General features: G+C 35.3%; 1 protein-coding gene across 1 annotated transcript in view; it reads right to left on the bottom strand.

The window, feature by feature from the left end:
• The window catches only part of LOC138711641 (sodium-coupled monocarboxylate transporter 1-like), an 89,795-nt gene that overhangs the window by 18,224 nt on the left and 46,858 nt on the right, over positions 1 to 24,713 (bottom strand). Inside the window, exons 14-19 of the mRNA XM_069842773.1 lie at positions 13,433 to 13,550; positions 12,050 to 12,117; positions 10,743 to 10,897; positions 9,006 to 9,146; positions 8,822 to 8,930; positions 1,501 to 1,610 (exon numbers count right to left, since the gene is read on the bottom strand). Of these exons, the coding sequence (XP_069698874.1) occupies positions 1,501 to 1,610; positions 8,822 to 8,930; positions 9,006 to 9,146; positions 10,743 to 10,897; positions 12,050 to 12,117; positions 13,433 to 13,550 (701 nt within the window). The remainder of the gene's footprint in view (positions 1 to 1,500; positions 1,611 to 8,821; positions 8,931 to 9,005; positions 9,147 to 10,742; positions 10,898 to 12,049; positions 12,118 to 13,432; positions 13,551 to 24,713) is intronic.

The following is a 24,713-nucleotide window of genomic DNA, read 5'->3' as shown; positions in this document are numbered from 1 at the left end:
TTTAGCACCGTAGTTTTAGTATAAAAATTAATATTTCGTTAAGAAAAATGAAATGAAGTATATACATTCACATACAGCATCCGAATATACATTTGCTCCGTAACATCTAAAACGTATCCACATATTATGTGCAATATGTCATAATAACGTATATATCTACAGAATCTTGATTCGTTATATTTACTAATTTCCGATGAAACAGGCCATATTTACGTGAAAGTGTTGAGTAAAAAAGTAATAATAACTTAAACATTTTCGCTTTATATTTAAATTGATAATTTCAGGATAAATAAATATTGCAACAATATAAACCAGTATTACACAAAATACTGGCATTGTAAGCTTATATAATTTTAGTTATCTTCACATCCCTGTCTTCTTAATTAATTTCATCCAAATCTGGTATCTAAACTCGCCTTCATTTCACCATCCATAGTAACCTAAATAATGGCTTTATACTCAGTAGTGAATTAATAGTACATTATGCAACGAGCCTTTAATGAGAGATTAAGAAGCGAGTATGTTCGTTTATGATACGAGCGCAAGCGAGTTTCGTAATTTTCATACGAGCGTCTTAATTACAATTATAGGCAAGTTTCATACGACTTTTTATGCTCGACCATATTTCTAACTTGAAATTATTCAGAAGTATTAATTTTATTTGTATCTGACAGAAGATTGGAAGTGACCTTGTTCATTGCTCGTAAATTGTGAGATGTGCGCATACGCGAAAGTATTGATTTTTTCCGAGGAACAATAATGTCATTGACCTTGATGTAATGTAACATGAACTAATTTTGATATAACCTGGAAATTGATTTAGAATTGAAAAACGAGATGACAAATTGAATTTATTTGAATATTATTTACATTTAACGCTAATTATTATAGTAACAGAACATAACCTTCTGCGACAGTTTTGGATTTCCAGCCTCTGTGACGTTTCCCTCGTTGTCTTTCGATTGCATATCCGAGAATAATCGAAAATCTGAGCTTTAATGAATAGGTGTACTTTAATGACATGCATTAAAGGACTGCTACCAGGTGTATAATTACCGTACTACATTTCGGCATGGTCGAGTATAAAAGTTTTTAATTCACAGCTGTGGAGTAAATTTTTTCTCAATGACAAACAACACATTAGCAACCATAAAATCCAAAATTCATTCATTTATAACTTCTTCATAAACAACACATTACAAAGAAAAAGAGCACAATTTAAAAATGAATTGATTTACCAGTAATGAAATTTAGATGGTAGTAATGGATAAAATATTGTATAGCACACGAGAGTAAATAGATTTTATGCGCTTTTGGAAATTATCACCCTTGGCTTCGCTTCGGGCGCTAAACTTTTTACTCGCGCATAAAATCAAATTTTAATCTCTTATAGTATAAATTACCATTAACATTTTCAGTTATTTTTTTAACTCTTCACTTGAGTAGATTTATATAAAACACAAGAATAATTTTAAAATATTTTATGGAGTTAAAACTTACCTCAAAGATGCACTCAATATCCCCGCTATAAACAAACCAGGAAGGCCAGGAACAGTAGAAGTGAAACTCATGACGAAATACACAACTATTTGATCTGGCCTTTGAATTGCCTGTTAAAAAATATTACATTCAAGACATCTATACATAATATATGATATTATCAGTGCAAATGGCCGTGACTTAATTTTATATAATGATATGATGATACAACAGAATTAATATGGGAAATGCCTGTTATTATTCGGTTGAGAAACTTTCATCATCCAGTCTGCTGTCGAAAAATCTGAAAGATAGAATTTATAAAACAGTTAAATTACCGGTTGTTCTGTATGGTTGTGAAACTTGGACTCTCAATCTGAGAGAGGAACATAGGTTAAGGGTGTTTGAAAATAAGGTGCTTAGGAAAATATTTGGGGCTAAGAGGGATGAAGTTACAGGAGAATGGAGAAAGTTACACAAGACAGAACTGCACGCATTGTATTCTTCACCTGACATAATTAGGAACATTAAATCCAGACGTTTGAGATGGGCAGGGCATGTAGCACGTATGGGCGAATCCAGAAATGCATATAGAGTGTTAGTTGGGAGGCCGGAGGGAAAAGGACCTTTAGGGAGGCCGAGACGTAGGTGGGAAGATAATATAAAAATGGATTTAAGGGAGGTGGGATATGGTGATAGAGAATGGATTAATTTTGCTTAGGATAGGGACCAATGGCGGGTTTATGTGAGGGCGGAAATGAACCTCCGGGTTCCTTAAAAGCCAGTAAGTAAGATACGATGATACACGAAATGCAACTGATTATGAACAGTAGTGGCAAAAAAACCGGACCGACCCTTGTAGCTGATTTCAGAGCCTTGTTCACTCCATAGCACGATAGACTGGTAACTAAGATTTTCGTGGTTGGAATCCTGCCTGGGAAGGAAACTTTTTCTGTCCCTTATTCAAATTTAATCCTAAAACTTTTCAATTTCTGATTAAATTCATATTCTGGGAATAATAAGTTAATTAAGTAGTACAATATCGCTGCAATCGAAAAGTATTGGTAATAAATTTGAATAAGGAACAAAAAAAAGTTTCCTTCCCAGGCAGGATTTGAGCCATAAAAGTCTTAGTTACCAGTCTATCGTGCTTTGGAGTGAACAAGGCTCTGAAGTCAGCTACAAGGGTCGGTTCGGTTTTTTTGCCACTACTGTAAATCATATTGTGTATGACGTGAACGGATTCCAGTAATTAAAGTGATTAAGAAACATTTCAAAATAAAACTAAGCAGAGTTTCAAATCTTACACGTTTAGTTTGCTTAAAGCCAAATGTCAAGAATAGTATCCGCCTCTTATATAAATCATTGATTGAAATTAAAGTAATAATAATATCATATTATTTATTTTATTATTTAATAATGATATTATATAACCACTATAAATGGAACTGGTGAATCCATTCCAGATGACTCATTAACCTCATATGTCCTTATAATTATTCAAATATTATACAATAAAGAACATATTAAAGCATGCTGTTCACTTTTGGACGCTTCCATCTTAAACCATTCACTTCTATTAAATTTATTTGGAAGGACAATGGCACGTATTCCAAGGATAAAAGTGAGGATATAAAAACTTACGAATGAATCTTAATCCTGGGAACTGAGCTTATAACTTTTAAAACTCGTATATGTCCTCCACATCACTGTACTTTGTTTTTTATTATGTGCGAAAACATTCATAAAATTGTTCTTCTTAAGCTACGACAATGCTCTTGTTATTGTAACACTGTAATATGGATTGAATTGTTATTTTCTTTCATATTTTGAAGTGAACGGTTTTATTGCATTTCAGTATATGTGAAATGTACCAAAAAAACCTTAAATACATAAGGGAAATTATATAATAGTACGTTATGCAACGAGCCTATAATGGTAGGAATTAAGACGCGAGTACGTTTATGAAACGAGCGCAAGCGAGTTTCATAATTTTCATACGAGCGTCTTAATTACCATTATAGGCAAGTTTCATACGACTTTTTATGCTCGAGCATATTTATAACTTGAAATTATTCACAAGTATTAATTTTATTCTTATCTGACTGGGGAGCGGAAGTGACCTTATACAATATCTCGCAAAATTGGGAGATGTGCGCAGACGCGAAAATATTGATTTTTTCCGAGAAACAAATGTCGACATTGACCTTGATATTATGTAGAATGTAAAAGAAACATTAATATTGATATAACCTTGAAATTGAATTAGACATTGAAAAACGAGATGACAAATTGAATTTATTCGAATATTATTTACAATTAACGCTAATTATTATAGTAACAGAGCATAACCTTCTGCGACAGTATTGCATTTCCAACTTCCTTGACGTTTGGCTAGTTTACTTTCTATTGCATATCCGAGAATAATCTATACTTGCTCTTTCATATTGCTACAATGGTGCTTTCTGATTGGTGGAAAACCTGAACTTTAATGAATAGGTGTACTTTAATGAGGTCCATTAATGGGCTGTTACCAGGTGTATAATTACTACATTTCGGCATGGTCCAGCATCAAACTAATTACAGAATTTCAATATTCGAAATTTAAAATTGGCATTGATAGTACACATAACAAAGATGTACAAGAACAAATCACTGACTACCGTAATGCAATAAATGCTTTAATTTCTATAATCTAGTGTAAAGATATAACAAAAGTAGAAAATTTTATATATTTAACACGATAATAAAAGACATTTTGACTTATCCTTCAGAAGTTTAAGAAAACCCAAATATAGGATTTTTCCGAGCTGGTGTTAGAAAATTTCAGGGATGATGGGGAAGGGCACATGTATCAATTTGAGATAAGGAACCCTGGTCCTGAAATGACTGAGTCGACAGTAATAAGCAAAAATAGTTGTGTGGAAATGGAATTGTAATTTGGCACCATGTGCCCTCCTTCCCTTAACCTTTGGAACAGTCGTGGAAAGATGGTATGGGCCAGATATCTCCTACGTGGGTAATTGTTCGATACAATCTGTGAACTTGTCTACTTTTCCCACTGGCTTATCCGTATTCGAAAATCAGGTCTGCATATTCCGCTCTCGTGTACTCCTCCATTTCACTAGGACTGATCGACTGGACACTGCAACTTGTACACATACACTGCTGTCTACAGACCTGCATATTAGGACTGACCATGTCCGTTACACATTACGCTATCTGCATTGCTTTAGTGTAATTTCCTGTCCCTACCCCTCAGATAACGCACTGTATGAAATACTGTAAGTAGACAACGTAAACAACATCAGATGAATACAGTATATATAAAATGTACAGATATATAAGGTGTACAGAGGAATAAAATTATTTCATTTCTACACAATTAATTTTGCTTTTGAATTTCGACTCAGTCATTTCCGGACCAGGGTTCCTTATCTCAAATTGATACATGTGCCCTTCCCCATCATCCCTGACAGTTTGTAACACCAGCCCGGAAACACTCTGTATATTGAATAAGAAAATTTAAACAATAGAACTAAACTTTCTAAGAAAATTCTTAGGAATATCTAAGCGTGATAAAATTACAAATGAAACAATAAAATAGGAAATGGATGTGCTAAATGAAAAGGGCATCATAGATTAAATGGAGATCAAACAGTTGAAATGGTATGGATATGTTCAGCGTATGAACAATGATAGATTGCCTAAACAGGCATTCATTTGGGTACCACTGCTTATAAGGAAAAAAGGAAGACCGAAAATAAGTTGGCTTGACTGAATTCTGGTCGCTATGGAAAGTAGACACCTCGAAGAAAGACAGTGAAATAACAGAATAGGCTTTAGGCATCGGATTTTATTTAGAGTGGAAGTGAAATAACCCTTCAGATTTGTAGAGCGAATAGCTCATGTTGTATCTAAAAAAGATACTTTATTACCATATTTGTGGAAAGTTAATAGTTTTCTCAGAGGAAAATATTTTTCCCAAAAGTTTAACACTCTCTTATTCGGTAACAATATCGATATAAAATCTAATAAATAATGAATTATCCCTTTTTCGTATTGCAAATTTCTAGCTCATATATATAATTTATTTCAAGAAATAGTCTGCCCAGGCATCCTGGGTTGCCAAAAACACAGAATAACACACATATAAGAATAGTAATGATTACAGTAAGATAGATGAGCCAAATTTAAATGTGAACTAGGAGCTTAAGTTTAAGAAATAATAAATTTGTACATATATTTGTAACAATCACACACTAACGAATAGAAAAGGGGGGGGGGTATTATGATATTCCGTATAAATGATTTTTCAGAATTGCCACAGACCCTTTAATGGTTGAAGTAATTATTTTTGGAATGATGTCATGGATTCCAAATGTTTTGATAGTGTTTACAGTTGATCGTGGGATGGTGCCCCTCGCTCCGATCATTAAACCATGTACTTCCCAGGTGCCTTCCATCTGATATTTTTCTCGAAAATACGGAATAGTAGGCTCATAAATTTGTTGTTTTTCTTTGTTGACCTCGGATGGTTGGGTCTGGCTCATCTCAAATCTAACAGTTGGGTTCAGTATAAAGCCTTTACTATTAGTCTTGTCTAGAGCCACGATGTCCGCTCTTCTAATTCCGCCGCCTTCAGACGCAACGCAGTGCACCTCTTCATGGACCTCGAAGGATTTGTTTCTAAGGGCTTGTGCTATTAGTTTTCGGATGTTATGATGGCGTGAATTTCTCAGGAGTTCTCCATGCTGACAGGATCCTAGGACGTGTGCTAAGGTTTCAATCTCGTTGCAGTATCTGCAACGGAAACCGTCCAAGGATCTCCCATGAAGACTTCTCACTGGTGCTACGTTAGCATTCATCTTAATTGCGTCCCGCCATTCAGAGGAAGATAGACCCTCCTTAGAAAAAATCCTTTTATTTCCGGGAGTATATTCTTGAAATAAAATAACACCTTTTCCTTTATGTGGAAGCGCACACCATTTGTCGTACTCTTGTTTCCTAAGATTTTGTCGTAGTTTATGGACATTGATGTTACTTATATCCAGATCTTCAGGTGGAATTTTTAACTTCCTGGAACATACTTTCTTTTCTGCTGCTATGTTCCTTGTAGAAACGACAAGAGGATTCAAGGTTCTCAATAATGTGTTGCAAATATTGAGATGCTGTAAATATGCTTCCCATTGAGCTTTGAAAAGGCTGAGACCCTTATATTTACGTTCGGTGTACAACATCGCGTCGGGCGTGTCTCCTGGCAAACATAAAATTTCCTTCACCGAACTTTTAATTAACTTATCCACATCTTCGAGAAACCGGTCAGAAAGCTGGTGAAGGGGAGCATTTTGAAGAGGATAAACAAGTATAGGCCAAATATACATATTTAAAACATTGAGTTTTTGTTCTGGTTTCAGAAGATAAGTAGATGTTAAAGCTTGGATCTTATTATTTAAATTATTGATTACTTTGGCAATGTCAAACTTAATTTCATCAGAAAAATTAATCCCAAGGTATTTGATTCGTTCATCTCCATCAATACTATTAACAATTGATCCTCCAAGATTCAATGTCGTACTACTTAATTTTCCTTTCTCGATAACGATGGTTTGAGTTTTAGATTCATTTAGACTTAATCCGATCTGCTGTAATGACCGTTTTGTCATGGTAAATATTTCAGATGCAGCAATTGTACTTTTAGCAACAAGTGCAATATCATCCGCAAATCCTAATGTTACTACATTATTTAGATCCGATACAAGGTCATATCCAAATTCTTCAGCCACACTAGGCTCGGATAATTCATCAAAAATGTGGTCTATGCTGAGATTAAAAAGCATTGGGGAAAGAGGAGCGCCTTGCATAACCCCTTGTTTAAACGGTATGGATTTTGTTTTATGGATTCCAACCTCTATCTGGGTTTCATTTCCACACTGTAAATTTATAATTAAATCCTGTAATTTTTGGGGAAGGGCAGAATTGTGAATGACAGATTCCAAATGCCGATGTCCAACAGTATCATAAGCTTTATGCACATCAAGAAACAAGATGGTAAATAATAGATCCCTATTAGAAACAACAACAACCAAATTTCTTGGCTTAAAAATCGACTTAATGGGTTAATAATAGATCCCTATTAGAAACAACAACAACCAAATTTCTTGGCTTAAAAATCGATAATGTGTTAAATTGGAAAAATCATATTAAAGAAATTACCCCCCCAAACTAAATTCAGCTTGTTTTGCTATTAGATCTATGCAAAAGATAGTAAACATCAATACCTTAAAAACAATATACTTTGAATACATCCATTCTGTAATGAGTTTTGGAATAATATTCTGGGGAAATTCCACAGATAGTAGCAATATATTTCTATTACAAAAATAGTGATTAGAATAATAGTAGGTGCCAAATCTAGGGAATCGTGTAGGGCTATTTTAAAAAAACTACAAATAATGCCCATGGCTTGTCAGTATATCTTTTCATTAATAATCTTCCTTGTATGTAATAGTGAAAACTTCGTAACTAATTAAACAGTTCATAGCATAAATACACGTCAAAAAATGACTTTCATACTCCATCGGCAAGTCTATCGTGCTATCAAAAGGGAGTGCGTTATATGGCAGTAAACATTTTTAATAGCCTCCCTATCGATATAAAAAATGAAACTCAAAACATAAAATTATTTAGGGCCAAATTAAAGAAGTGCCTAATTTCTCACGCCTTCTATTCTCTAAGTGAATTCATGACATTCAGTAACACTTCATGAAATTGATACTAAAACTTTATGTTGTACTAGTAGACTATATTGTAAATCTCGTCTATATATATTTCATCTAGACTGTGACTATAAATTAAGATTTTATAATAGTATTAAGTTTTTTGACTTGTTCCATATTCTAGCTGTAAGCATGTATGAATACCATGGAATGTTAATAAATACAATACAATACAATACAATAACGTGGGCGGTTTTCGTGTAAATTTAATTTAAAAACCACGAATTTCAAACCACATCGCAACGTTGTAGCTAGAGAAGGGAACACGAGGAAGTACACGTACGCTGAGTTCGTTGACTTCTTACATCTGTATTGCGATACGAAAAGAGACTGTTAGCGGCGAGACGGCCAGACTGCTGGAACTTCCAACTTAATTTTCTAATTAAGCGAGCATGTAATCACAATATGTAACATAAGCTCTCTATTAATATAAACGTACATTGTCGTCCCTTTGAATCTGCAAGGTTATTTTACTTCCATTCTTTATATCATTATTATATTATTATTATTATTATTATTATTATTATTATTATTATTATTATTATTATTATTATTCGCCTTACCTTTGAAGTAATGGGATCACAATCTTTGTACTTGGCGTAAGCTAGAAGTCCAGTGAAGCAGCCCATCAGAGACAGAATCACTATGCCGATCGTGGATAACACAACTGATCTACAAAAAATCGCCACTGTTTAAGAAGTTTGTTTAGCAACTGATGGCACTAGAATCTGAAGAAGGTAAACTTACGTGCGTGCCTTGGAAAACGTTGGCAAGGACACATATCTCTGCACCATGGTCTGATTTACACTCAAAAGGATGACCATATAGAAAGTGTTGCCAATCACGGCGCTCCAAAACGTTATTCTTTCGAAGGGAGATGGGTTCATCCTGTAAGAATATATGTATTTCAGTCAGGTATGTTTTGTAATTTGTAGTTTAAGAAGCGGGTGTATTGCATATTTTTTAAGCGTTCATTTCCTTAAGCATTAAACTATGATTCCGTTACTGCGATGATCGCCGAGAGAACAACTTTGGCGAGGATTGCTAAGCGTTCAATATCTCCTTAGTGGTTTCCTTACAGGGAACATCGTTCTTTTACCTATCGAAAGTACAGGGACATAATTTTATTTCTACTAACATTTCTTATATTCACCTGACTATACCTTTGCTACCCCCTTCCACGACTGGAGTTCGATGATACTGGCGTAAAGTACAAACAGATCACTTTACTAAGTATAGGAGGGAAGAAAAATAGTTAATCTATTTACGTAAACTAGGAAATATCGAGATTTTCAGTTTTATAATTTTCATTAGATTTTTGCTTAATCTAAAACAGTACTGTGTTAACAAGTGTTTTTACTACACGAACTGAGCTATCCATTCGGACATATTCACTATGCAGTGTATATTATGCTGTCTACAGCACATTAGCATACAGTTTAGAGAATGAAGTTAAATTGAAAATAATCATAATATAGATACTTAAAGGCATTTTTTAAAATGGTGGCCATTCATTTCGATATAGGATTCAGTTTTTTGTGCATATTATCGCACTATAGACTACTGTACTTATTTCACTGCCTTATGTTATATCGTCCCACTTTCTAGGAATAACGGTAAAGAGTTCTTCACATATTAATCAATCATAGACGTAATTTTTTAGAAATTCAACTTTAAAATTTTGGGGTTTAACAGTGCAGCTTTATCTGTCCATTGAACAGACCTAACTAAGATTCAGTATGCACTTGGAAGTGCGAGCAATGGCGGGAATTACAAATCGTTTCAGTGAAGTGCTAAATCATGAAGTCGATTTATTAATATAGAATGCAAATCCAAAAGACACAGAAAAAAATAATGTGTGGAGTCAGTTTTAACAGTTTTGTCAAGTGCCTGGTTATGAATTGAAAAGAGAAACACTAACCAAAACAGATTGCAAACTTTTTATAAGATTGGGGTATTAACATGAGAAAATCAAACAGTGATGTATTTCAAGAGTATACTATGGAAACCATATGGAATGTGATGTTGAAAGTGATACAAGACAAATTTAATATTTTGGAAAATATTTGGGAATTATTATTAGCGAAATTTAAATCCGTTTTAAGATCAATAGGCTGTTCCAGAGTTGCAACAAACTCCAAAGGAAGACTATATAGAACATGCTGGAGAAAAGAAAAGCGAGTGTTGTAGCAATAAAATTAATATTGTATTTATATTAAAACTAAAACTGTGCTTTCATTATATGATCACGAATTTGTTATCTATCTTTATATAACAATGTTACTATTGGGTAGATCGCTATATTATCAGAACGTTGAATGTTTTTATTTTGAGATCAAGCAAATATCTCTCGTCAAATATTTGGAATGGAAATTTTGCCACATGCAATAATTTTCTAATATTCTCTCTGCAATTAAATGCAAACGAAATGACTAAGGAAGTTTCCAATTCGTCACTGACCTGCATAGGAGATTTTAGACTTACTCGAAAAATATAATCCTCCTTCCCTCCTCGGCTGTGCGCCACACCGCAGTGAACCCGCCGTTCTCAATCAACCCGAAAACGAGAACTGTAACACTGCAGACAAGAATAACGCAGCCTTGCAGGAAGTCGACGTATACTACGGCCTTGATTCCTCCCTGAAAGAACATGGACAATTTCTGGGTAGATTAATAACTTTTAAAGAAAGAGGCGGTTTATTATAATTCGGAGTGTCCTTAAAAAGGGGTTAACATTTTATTGCCTATTTATTAGTAATGATTCACACTTAGTATACTAGCTTCAAAATTTCTCCAATTTGTAAACCACCGTGTTGAATATATTCTTGTATGGAACTTTTCCAAAATGATATGCAAAACGTGGATGCATATCTCCCTTGGAACTCGTGCAATTACATTGATGTTATATTCTCTCGCAGGTTGTCAGTATTAAGTAGCTTGGATGCATATAAAACGTCTTTTAGCATACCTTACAGCGAAAAATTGCAAGAAATAAGTTACTGGCGAACGTGCTGGCCATTCCATTGGTCGTCCTCTACCATGCGATCTTTGTTTCATGTGATATGGCTTCGTCCCAAGATTTTTCTTCAAGATTTCTCATACAGCAAAGTTGATATAGAGAGATCAGAGACTTGTTTATTTGGTTGGGCTACGTAAGGAAGCCTCTTGTGCTGCAAATAGACCTATGTTTTCAAGGCATCGGCCTGAACATGGTCGACGGCTGTTCGCTTTTTAATTGTCAACAACTGAACCGGTTTCGTTGAAATTGTCATAATGCGGTTTATGGTTAACCTAGATGGTGGATCACTATTATTTTAGTAGGCTTCATATTTTTGCGAACCATTATGGGGGAATGAAACACCTCCATCCATGTCATAATATTTCGTCTTTGCTTCAAACTGCATTACTCACTAAATTACTAACTTAGTAATTGTGACTTCATTTGCAGAAGCATTGATTCATATTACTACCAGCGATCGATCGACAAATGCAGTGGTGTTAACATTGGGCTAGCATATCTTTGTCGTAATTTGTTGACTGCATTGTGGAGTTTGCCTGAAAGAAGTATCCTCCGATATAGTAGCTTCCAGTAGATCCTTAGCTGGACAATAGTGATGGTTTTGATTTATTAAAATTGGTAGAGTTAATGAGACGTATGTGGTGGCAGAATTTGCTATTCAATCTCAGCGTATTCCCATCAGGAATTCACCTGTTGTAACCGGGTCAAGAACCCGAAATTATTTCTTATTGAAATATGTGTTGTGTAAACTTACATTACGTGCCAGTACTCACGAGCATTGTGTACACGATGCAGATGATAGAAATCACAGGGGCGATGACTTCAAAGCCGATGCCAGACACTGTAACAAATGCAGGCTATATGAAAGCCCAAAAGATTTTACGAAAAGTTCAGACAATTAATTTGATGCTAAAATATATACGCTAGTTCATGTTTTTGTTTTAATGTTGCACCCCTTAAACCAGAGAGTTGCGTGCATTGTGCATTGCCGTTTCTATACATGTTTCTTGGCCTGGATAGAGAGTTGCGTGCATTGTGCATTGCCGTTTCATTACAAGTTTCCTGGCCAGGATAGAGAGTTGCGTGCATTGTGCATTGCCGTTTCATTACAAGTTTCCTGGCCTGGATAGAGAGTTGCGTGCATTGTGCATTGCCGCTTCATTACAAGTTTCCTGGCCAGGATAGAGAGTTGCGTGCATTGTGCATTGCCGTTTCATTACAAGTTTCCTGGCCTGAATAGAGAGTTGCGTGCATTGTGCATTGCCGTTTTATTACAAGTTTCCTGGCCAAGATAGAGAGTTGCGTGCATTCTGCATTGCCGTTTCATTACAAGTTTCCTGGCCAAGATAGAGAGTTGCGTGCATTGTGCATTGCCGTTTCATTACAAGTTTCCTGGCCAGGATAGAGAGTTGCGTGCATTGTGCATTGCCGTTTCATTACAAGTTTCCTGGCCAAGATAGAGAGGTGCGTGCATTGTGCATTGCCGTTTCATTACAAGTTTCCTGGACGGGATAGAGAGTTGCGTGCATTGTGCATTGCCGTTTCTGTACAAGTTGCCTGCCCAGGATAGACAGTTCCGTGCATTGTGCATTGCTGTTTCTGTACAAGTTGCCTGGCCAGGGTATTCATCTATAGACCATCCCACTTTTTTTTATTTATAATAAATTTTGTAGTTGATACGGTGTAAAAGAGGACAGTGGGTTATAAAAAAGGAGAGTATATGTTGCTCTGTATAATAAAGACGATCCCAAGAATATACGTATCTACACCTGTGGAGTTATGGTTAGCGCGTCTGGCCAGAAACCATTTGCAGTGTGAATAAATACATACATAGCCTACATAGATTTGACACTATACGTACTTTCTAATAATATTTATTATGTATTTCGAGGCAATTAGACTTTCTATAAAGTAAATAATTGCTTCGTCTCTCCAAAATAGGAGTGCATGCAACATAAAATCCCAAATAACTCGTGGAGATTTCTCGTTAACTGTTACATCCAGGCGAAAATTATCCAAGTGGTGTTGGCTCTTATGCTTGATGAGCTATTTTTTAACAAGTACTGTAATATTGCCTGGTGAAGTGATGCTTAATTTTCTGAACATCTTCTATTATTAAGAAAGTATCCCCAAGTGAAATGAAATTATTTGCTCACCTTGACTCACTGCCAACGATGGGATATAGACGGCTATAGATAGGAACAGAATATGGTATATTGTACAGAGCGCTGAGGTCACAATGCGAACAGTCGTGTTGAATCTCAACTGAAGATACTGGAAGAAAAGCACATATTCAGCATCATATATACATTTTTACATGGTGTAAATTTGATTTTCTTTCTAATTCCTTAGGCATTTTACCTTTTCCTGAAACGTTTCAAGCGCTGTGCAATAATTATAATTTTGTTGCTGTGTTTAATTTAATTTTTTTTTGTTCATATGGAAGTGATTACTTTAAAACGGTACTGAACTATTGTAAATTCAAATGACTTGCAAATTGCAACGAAGACAAAATATTTTGTGGTTTCCCGAAATCCACCTTAATGCGAAAACACCATATTGTTTTTTTTATTTTTTTAGTCAACTGTCAGAAGACAGGTCTGAATCCCGCAAGTTATACCATGAAGGCACCACTTATGACGCAACTAGGCAAGGAGATAATGGGATAGGGTGGCCAGTTCCTTCCTCCCTCCATTGCATATATCGCCCACCAGCTACATATTACACTAGTCAGACTTCAGATGCATATAAACAATTGTTCTTCCCCTGACACATATCGTGTACTGGTGTACTGCCTGATAATATATGTAGCATACATATCATCCAGAACCTCAATCAGAGGACAACTACATATTAAGACAAATATATTGAAGACATTGCCGATATTTTACAATAGTCGAAATTGCAGTGACATAGATTACAAATTGTAAAAGGAGAAGGTACGAAAAGATTTTTCAAAGGAAATCGATGTTATTATGCTTTATTCCATAATAGCAAATGTAAATTAATTTAGGAAAGATAAAATTGCATATATGTATGAAAGAGAGGCAGTAAATTAGGAATTGAAGTAGCGATCGACATTTTTGCTTCAGACTCCTGAACTACAACTGCTAGATAGCAGTATTATCGATTAGCAGAAGTGAAACAAATAGCAGCAGTTGCAACAATGTACCATTGATGACATTATCCCAGCATTGATGCACGTTTTGCCTCGGGCTGCTGGATTCACTCAAAACTCGTCATCTCTATCTCTCCGGGCTGCTCGGATCACGTCGAAACCCTCTTGCACAATTTGTGTCCGTTATAACCTCCACTGGCCGACAGACACGTTATTCGATATTTGTTTGCAGAATGTCTGTACTCGTTTGTAGATAGTTTGACACGACACGATGTACACAATACACACTGTTACTATTTATATAATATGAATATGCCTTGCTGCCAAAACTTTTACCCTGAAAAATCGCACAAATGGTACATTTGTGCAAAGATGTCACCAAATTGCAACTACTGTTTCTTTGTTTCATTTGTGATGCATATACGAACATCTATAGCTTTGATAACTGGATGACACTGACGCTGCCTCATTCAAAAATGTAAATATCGTCTTTTATTTGTAACTTACTGACTCTACTATGTGTTTATCTTATATATGCATTCATTCATTCATTCATTCATTCATTCATTCATTCATACATTAATTCATTGACAGTTTTCTACCCAAGTGCAAGTCTTTCACAGGAAACTCAGCATTCTCCAACCTTTCTTCTTTTCCACACTGCTCTTAGATTCCGCATATGTTACATATATGTTAATGTTGTTTACCATCTCGTACATTTTTTCTGCTCCGAACATTTTCCCCGTTCATCACTCCTTCTAGTGCACTGCTTTTTCGTAGATGAACATTACAAATAATTTTCCACAAGCTTTACTTAGTAAGGACAACTGATAATTTATTTTGATTATCTGCTGTCGAATTGTGTATGCGGAGTTTCAGAGGAGGCCGGTATGAGCTCATTAAGAGTTCCTTGTTAGACAATTTCTAGACAATTATCGGAAAATTAAAAAAAAGAAGACAATAATTTGAATACATTTTCAATTGTCACTAAATCCATTCTCTCTGTTAATATACTCTTAACTGATTGTTTCGTTTTGCCATAATATTTATACTGGAATTTAAATTTTGTTTAGTTTGCAATTTTATTATAAGAACGATCCTAGTTACTTGTCAGATCTATTTTTTATTTTATTATTTTCACTAAAAGTCTTGCTTCCACATTTGTGCGTTTTTAACATTGTTAATATGCTACATACCTCTGATTGAGGTTCTGCCTGATATGTATATCTATTATCAGCCAGTACGTCTCATTTGACAATATGTTTCAGAGGAAGAACAATTTGTTTGTATGCATCTGAAGTCTGATTAATGGAATATGTAGCTAAGCGGTGATGTATGCATTGAAGAGGAAACGAACTGGCCACCCTTCCCCATTATCTCCTGGTCTAGTTGCCTCATGAGCGATACCTTATCGGTGTTACTTATGAGGTTCAAACCTGTCTTCGGACAGTTGATTAAACAACCACAACAACATGCAACAAGTGTAGGTTAAAATATACAGACTGATTCAGGGGAAACAATAAATATTTCAGAGGCTGCTAGTATGTACTATTGTAAGTAAAAAATACGTATAAGCATGTGTTCAATTTTCAATAGATGTGGAGGTACAGCAAGTTTAATATTTCACATAGCAAGCCTTGCAAATGTATTAAGAAACAAGACATTAATATGCAGACCTACTATTGACTACTTATAAAGGAATAGTACGTGTCGCTATTCTGTCATCTTCTGAGGGCAGCACTGTCCATAATATGTATATAGAAACAGCATTATTTTAGCTCCTTTTGCAACAAGAATAATCACGTTCTTCCAGGTTGACTGGAGCTCCTGTAAATTTTAGTCATCAGGTAACATCATCGAAATCTTGCAGTTTCTGAACAGTGGATCGGTCGTGGTGGTCACGTGAATTGGCCAAGCAATGTCCTAAGGTCGCGCCCCCTGCCAATTTCTCTTTTTAGGGGTGTATGAAGAGCAAAGTATAAAAAGACAAAATAAAGACGAGAATAATTGGTCGCTTGCATTATGAACGATATCAGAAGAACAACACATGCTGTTGTCAACAGAACGTGATAGAGCATTGAACTGTTTAAATTTATTGCTACCATGTATGTATATAGGCAGTAAATGTAATGATCAAGTCATTTGTTTTTCCTTTTTAACCTCGTGTTATGTGTAATATTCAAACATATATATTGAAAATTGGACACATGTTTATAGGAACTTTTTACCCATAATTAAATATTTACTTTTACTTCTGAATAAAGTTGTAAATTTGGTACTCCTTATGCACTCTGTACATACTGTATGATCCATTAATATACTCACTTCATATGTTGAGGTAATTTTTAGGTCGAAGAAGACCGGCAGAAAGATGTAATGTGTGATGAGTCCCGACAGTATTTGGCCAACACAATAAAGAGAGTACAACGTCCCGAATAAGTAGATTTCTGCTGGTATCGCCAAGATTGTCACTCCAGAAATGAACCTAAAGAAACGCAATATAAACAGAATCCTGAAAGAATGTCACTATTATTTTACTGCATGTAAAATTAAGGAAGTTATTCCAATTGTAAGGTATACTTGTAAACATTGAATGAAAATATTAATTGTACTGTATTTATATTCGCCCATAACTATCAATGTGCATATGGTCTCACTTTTCATTTCCACATCAAATGAAAATTGCTTTCCTCGAATTTTTTTGTTTCATCCTTCCCAACACATCCAAGTTGTATTATGATATACGTAAATTCAGGATTGTGATGGGAATGTTGAGAGTATCTGTGAAAAATTCAAAATAATTGACGCAATCCGTGAAATGATTACAATAATATTCTCAGAAAGTAAGTAATCCTCTCTTCTACACGGACTTCATTCACAAAAACCAAACAACAATAATTTACCGATTTATTGATAACTTACTTTGTGAAAAGCGTGGAAAATCTTTTGTTTAAAGAGCGTTACAATGATGTATTCTGATCTGAAACATTTAGTGAAAAATTCATCCCTTTCCACTGTTGGTAAATTACTTAAAAAATCAGACAGTGAGTTGGCACACATAAGAGCATTCCTTGCAGAGAACGAATTTTTATAATTTTGTTCCACATGAATTGAGTTCAAAAATATTTCTCAGGGGAACAATGTTTATCAAATTTGATTAAGAGTTAATAAATAAATTGACTGAAAGATATAACCGAAACATCTTATCCAGACTGTATTTTGAAGCTGCGTTTCTTGAAGGCAAATGAAGAAACAAGCGAGAATGAAATTCTTGGAAAATAACTAAGAAATAATCCTCAATTTGATACACAGTTTTAAAGATTAAGAATATAGTATTTTGATACGTCTTTTTAGATGGCATTACTTTCGAAACCGTCCTTGTACGGCATTAATAACTAGTATTGTATGTGCCAAAATAGGCAGTATGCCTACTGAAAATGAATACTGTTCTTTTATGTAAGTAATAATAAATAAATTCTTTCAATTATTTTCAATACACAAATTCGTAATATTAACATAAATTATCAAATGTGTTTACAAATAAAGCCAGTTTTTTCCCGTATTTCACAGTTGTTATCGGAGAATTCACCATAAACATGGACTCGTTTAACGTACCTTTACGTACGCATCCGATGGTATAAAGTCAGATGAAGGAGATTGGTAAGAAAAATGTATTTCATAGGAATTATGCGTTTCCCAAAAACTTCCTACAGCAAATCAAGTGTATTTATGGCCTTGAGGCTTGTGAGAACCCTTTCCGTACAACTAAAGTTGTCAACAATTTGTTTCATAATTGTGTTCCACAACAGCGCGCCATGGCGCAATGAGGAACATTTGAACGAAAGCCATCAGAAGAGTGTTTGAAACTTTCACCATCCGTATGAACGGAAAACATTGTACAAAATTAAAACTTTTTCACTGATGTACTGTTAAAGTACTTCAATAAATAAACAACGACTTCACAGTCTTACATAAATTTTTATGTTATTTTACTTGATTGACTAGTTTCGTTGTACTTTGCATCATCTCAACAGCATCGAAAGTAGTCAATCAGGTAACATAACACCAAAGTGTATAATGTTATCAGAGTGAAGTTGTTTATTTACTTATTTAATGACATTTTTAATAGGTTATTTTACGACGCTTTATCAACAGCTTAGGTTATTTAGCGTCTGAATGAGATGAAGGTGATAATGCCGGTGAAATGAGTCCGGAGTCCAGCAACGAAAGTTACCCAGCATTTACTCATCTTGGGTTGAGGGAAAACCCCGGAAAAAACCTCAACCAGGTAACTTGCCCCGACCGGGAATCGAACCCGGGCCACCTGGTTTCGCGGCCAGACGCGCTGACCGTTACTCCACAGGTGTGGACTATTTAATGAAATAACAACAGTACATCAGTGATTATATGTGTCAAGAGTGCATTCAAGAATTAAAAAATATTCCTTTTCCTCTATTCTAAGCATCATAATTGCACTGGATCTACAACAAGTCTAAATATTCTGAAAAATAAAAATCTGGTTGCTAGACAAACATGCGCAATATCCGCGCAATAATTTCACTAAGTTTACTGTTTCTTTTGGCGAATGTTGTACTTTCATTTCCGTGGATTTAACATAGACAAGTGACAGTTTGTTTTACTCATTTTTATCACAACTCCATTATCATATCTGATGTTAATTTCAGTTCTTAATAATATGTACAAGTCTTTGATGCCATGATTTAACTTAAACGTCTGGGACTGTAACGAGATTCGAAAGAAGAAATGCGTAAATAGGAATCCATATTAGCAGTATAAGTACAGAGACGATTAATAAGCCCATCATTATAACACGCTCATAATGATATCACAATATTTAATTATAACCTTTCTCTACAATTTTATTGCCACATGGAACTTGCGAAAAATGTGGCGGGGCAATGTGGAGGACTTATTCACCACGTCTTCAAGATTATTGAAACAGTATCGTTTTGTTAATATTTGTCTGTGGGTTCATAAAATATTTTATGCTCGGCCATGCCGAAATGTAGTAATTATACACCTGTTAGCAGCCCTTTAATGGACCTCATTAAAGTACACCTATTCATTAAAGTTCAGGTGTTCCACCAATCAGAAAATACCATTGTAGCAATATGAAAGCGCAAGTATCGATTATTCTTGGATATGCAATCGAAAGACAACAATAAATCACCTATATCTGAAATAAAGTCAGTTCTGTTACTATAACAATTAGCGTTAATTGTAAATAATATTCAAATAAATTCAATTTGTCATCTCATTTTTCAATGTCAAGATCAATGTCGACATCTGTTTCTTGGAAAAAATCAATACTTTCGCGTCTGCGCGCATCTCACAATTTACGAGGTATTGCACAGGGTCAGTTCCGCTCCCCAGTCACATAAGAATAACATGAATGCTTATGAATAATTTCAAGTTAGAAATATAGTCGAGCATAAAAAGTCGTATGAAACTTGACTATAGTGTCAATTAAGACGCTCGTATGAAAATTACGAAACTCGCTTGCGCTCGTTTCATAAACATACTCGCGTCTTAATTACTACCATTATAGGCTCGTTGCATAATGTACCATTAAAATAATAAATCAAATTTAAAGAACACTTTAAGAGAACTCATCATTACTTCATTTTTTTCATTCCATATAATATTAAGTTATATTCTTAATGTCTCACTGACATGTAAAACCAAAGTTCCCTAAACAGTATCTTCAGCCAGGAGTGTACCGAGAGGAGAAGGACAAAACAATAGCGCTCATGTTTAAGCCATGCGCGACTTTTTTTGCAGCACTGCCTCAAAAACTGGTTCTTTGAGACTCCCAGAGTGGCTGCTGCATTTCCCTCTCATCTATCACTCTTTCATCCCATATACGTTTCGTCCTTCGATTATAATATTTTCGACGCATATAACGGGATATTTTGAATTTTCACTATATTGTTCGGCAGATTTTCCACTTTTGCACTAATTTTAAGTAGGGTTATAGTTCACTACTACTCAATGCAATGCCTTGATTAATAGTGATTTGAATTTCGAAATCTAAGGGCTACAATACATAAATTGTGTAACTGTTTAGACTTGTTTTTCCTATTGATGAGATAAATCATCTATTAGATAAAGCTTGTGCGCGAATTTCCACTCAATGCGTTATTTTAATTCAAGTTTAGTAAATCGCCCTGGGTGGTGCAGTCAATATAGCGCTGCCTTTCGCTACCAAAGGTTGCGGGTTCGATCCCGGCCCAGGTCGTTGGCATTTAAGTGTGCTTAAATGCGACAGGTTCATGTCAGTAAATTTACTGGCATGTAAAATAAGTCGTGAAGGACAAAATTCCGGCACACCGGCGACGCTAATGTAATATAGTTGCGAGCGTCGTTAAATAAAACATAATTTAAAATTTAAGTTTAGTAGGCACCAAAGAAAGAATACATACAGGAAGGATTACCCTAAAACACGATATTATAAAAATCTACTGTGACTTTATAACTCGAAATGGCTGTTATTGAGCAATTAAATCTGTTCCTGTAATGCCCGTTTCGAACCTCTCTATCAACCCTAGAAGAATAGGTTATAGTCTAAAAATTGTATGATAAAGAACTACAGCAGAGATGTCGAACAGTGATCTCAAACTGTGAAACGATTAATACTGTTTCCGGCTGTAGTTGAGCTGAAACGACAGTCAGTCAGCTCGCTGTAGCAGTGTTCTGTACGCAGTGTTTTATCAACTCTGGCGGGTAGTATGGATATGGAACGACGATGCAATAGTGAGTGGACAGATAAATTTTTATTTATCTTAAAGGCCGGAAAGGCACATTGCTTAATATGTAGAAAAGAACTTGGATACTTTAGTCATCATAATATTAAAAGGCATTTTAATTCTACACGTCATGCTGAAGCTTATGAACAAGAAAAGTTATCTGGTAGCACTCGTGCAAAGGCTGTAAAAGAATTAAAATCAAGATGAATTCAGAAAACCTTCCATCATCGGGTGTTAGTAGAATAAGCTTGGTTCGTGCTAACTACAAAATTTGTGAAATTATTGCAACGGCTTCAAAGCTATTTACTGACGGAGAATTTGTGAAAGGCTATCTCATAGCTGTTGCAAAAGGGATATGTCCGGAATACGTCAGTGATTTTAAATCTATATGTTTGTCTCGTAATATTGGTTTAGAGCGCGTATCTTAAATGGGAGATAACTTGGAGGAACAACTGATAGCACGAATGAAAACTTTCACTTATTACTATAGCTCTTGATGAAAGTACCGACCGGAAAGATACGGCGCAGTTAGCTACAGTATATTCATAAGGAGTGTCGACTCAGATTTTAATGTTCATGAAGATCTTGTGGATGTCATTTCACTAAAGGATCGAACTCGAGGAGGAGATATTTTTGAATCTGTAACAAAAACTGTGAACAAATTTCAAGTCACACTAAAAGTAATTAATTTTATACATCAGAACACTTACGTTTCTGAACTTGAAGTTGCACTGCTACAACACATACGCACTAATTTTATATTTTAAACATGATATCAACAACATTATTATTATGATTTACCTATTTCCGTCACTAACGAACAACATTCATGGAATGACCCAGTAGATAAAACTCTATTATCATTATCATCATCATAATTCATCCTCATGTAGGATACAGTCTTTTTTTTATCAGAGTTCATCAAGTGCAAATCTAAACTGAGTTCCTAATCAATTGGTAAGATGTATAAAAGTTATCAAATACCAGCCGCCGCAGTTTTGCTTTTGTTTACTATCATTCGGCCGGACTGCCTGCAACCTGTGTTCAACCGTTGCACGGTAATGGAGGAGTGACGGTTCTGCAGTTCACAGCTCGAGAGCGCTGTTCGACATCCCTGAACTACAGTATTAAATGCCTACGAGACGATGAGGGAAACGGTGATAGGTAAAACACTCATCGCTCGGCTTCCGTGCAGATATTCCTCCATGGTGTCGTTCTCCTTGCCCCAGAAGCCATAATAGATGCCTATAAGAATCGAAGCTAGCATCATGAGACTGAATATCGTGATGTCCAGCCATCCCATCTGCTGATCTTGTAACATGTCTTGTCCATTTTCTGTGATATTCATATGGATTCAAGACTACTCACAGACCTGGAAGATTCGCATGAAAACAAAAATGAATTTACTGAGTTTGATAAAAGAGACAAATTTCCAGAAATACAGGGTCATTCAGGAGGGACTTATAGTGTTCTCAATGAAAATGTTCATGTGAGCATTTCTTAACATTCAGTGGGTATAGAGATATAGCTGTTTCAATATTACTCATAGCAAGCGTTACAATTGACAAGCTAAGATGAACATTCATTTAATAATTGCATTTATTGGTTATTTACATGGTTTTAGTAGGCCTACACTTCAACAATTCAGTGCATTTTTCCCTTGTTATTTAACGTGTATTAGGGTAACAATATTCGCAACTCGAGAAACTAGTTTCCCCTGCGTTAATTTGACTTTTGTATACATCACTTTCCGTCTACCCCAACAGACAAAAATCGACAGAAATAAGATCTGTGGTGCTTTGTGGTCAATGTACGTATCCATCGCGGCCGATCCATCGTTCGGGGTATGAGCGATATAGATAAGGTGTCACCTGATAACTATCATGTCCAGGGGCTCCGTCATGCTGGAAGAATATGCTCATCTTTATTGCCAAAAGAACTATCCCTCTACACACATTGTGATCAATACTGCCCTCAGACGATCTGAGAAGAGTGACTAATACATACTATTACTTTGTACGCTGGGGATAGTACTTAGTTATTTGTCATTCCTCCATATCATTTCAATGCTTGTTATGCATAACGTTCAAACAGATTTATCTCCATACATATTAAAATTGGATACATGTTTATATGAGCTTTTTACTGACAACAGTCAATACTGTTTCCACCTAAAATATTTACTATTCCTTCTGGATCATTCTGTATATCTTCCAAAACCAGTTCTAACCTCTGGACATACAGGAGAATAAATTGTGCGGCCTCAAAGCTAAAAACAGGTGTACAATATATGTTATGTTGTCTCTATTCCTGGCCGCATTATCTGCTTTATGTGCTTGTAAATTATTTATCAAATATGACCCTTGCCAGGCTTTAACGCGCTGTTGCAGCTATCCATGATATTCTAGGACATCTATTCTATATGTTATATTTAGTCAAAGTCAGTATTGATAACACTAGCCTGCGAATTTCAAATTTGTGTTTGTTGCCTAAAGTAAATAATCTGATTTTATATAATGTCGATGTGCTGAATTCGAATTTTCAATCCGTTTACTTCTATCGCGTCAGGTTTGTTTGCAAAATCACTTTAAATGTATTGTATAATTACGTGAATTTCATCACAAACTTTTTCATTTCACTTTTTTATTTCAAATGCAAAAACAATATTTAAAAGACACAGGTTGCTGCAATTATGTGTATGGTTGTTCATACATGTCACTAGAGTGTTTTCGCTTTGTTTTGTCTTCTTTACTTCACTATTGGATGTATAAATTAGCACAGTATTACACAAAAAATTACACCACTTGCTTCTTAGTTGAGAAAGTCCTCCTGCTCCTCTTTCTTTTATTTTTATCTTCAGATATTTTACGCTTTAACATCCAACAATAATGAGGATGCATACTGATGCTCCATCGTCCCTGGTATCTCCTTTCGAACTCCTGCAGATCCTTGTGAAATCATTCACCTTGCTCTTCGCCCAAAAATCCTAGATTTTCGTGGAAATAATATAGGTGAGAAAACAGAAAATGAATTTTGATACTCATATTACAGTCAAGTTCCTTGTATGCTTCAAGCATGTTAGCCACAATGTTTCGGTAATTAGGACCCTTCTAGTTACCAAGAAATTTTAAAAAAATTCACAGAAAGATATCCATGCTGCTTTCCCCTTTTCATCCACAGTGTTTTAAATGCTGCATCAGACATCTGTTTTCTTTAGTCAGGACCATTAAATATATTTTCTTTTAATTTGCTTCAGATAGTAGTGGAAATTTCTCACGTATATATTTAAAACAGTCTCTTTCCTTATTTAAAGCCCCGTTCTACAGCATCCGACTCTGGTAGATAGTCACTGTCACTCGTCACAATTTCCCTCGCCACTACATCAGACTCAGATGAAAACTATTCAAGATTTTATAGTCACACAGTGATTAGTACATCGGGCCCATGGGGTACAGGTAAAATGGCTGACCGAATAACTGGATACCGGTACACGATATGCTTTTTATTTTTAGAATCGTACTCCTTCACATCACACGAACAGAAGTAGCAGTC

This window comes from Periplaneta americana, chromosome 13, assembly GCF_040183065.1.
Source record: "Periplaneta americana isolate PAMFEO1 chromosome 13, P.americana_PAMFEO1_priV1, whole genome shotgun sequence".
NCBI classification, from domain to species: Eukaryota; Metazoa; Arthropoda; class Insecta; order Blattodea; family Blattidae; genus Periplaneta; species Periplaneta americana.
Note: the sequence above shows the minus strand (reverse complement) of the source record. Positions and strands in the feature narration are given on the sequence as shown.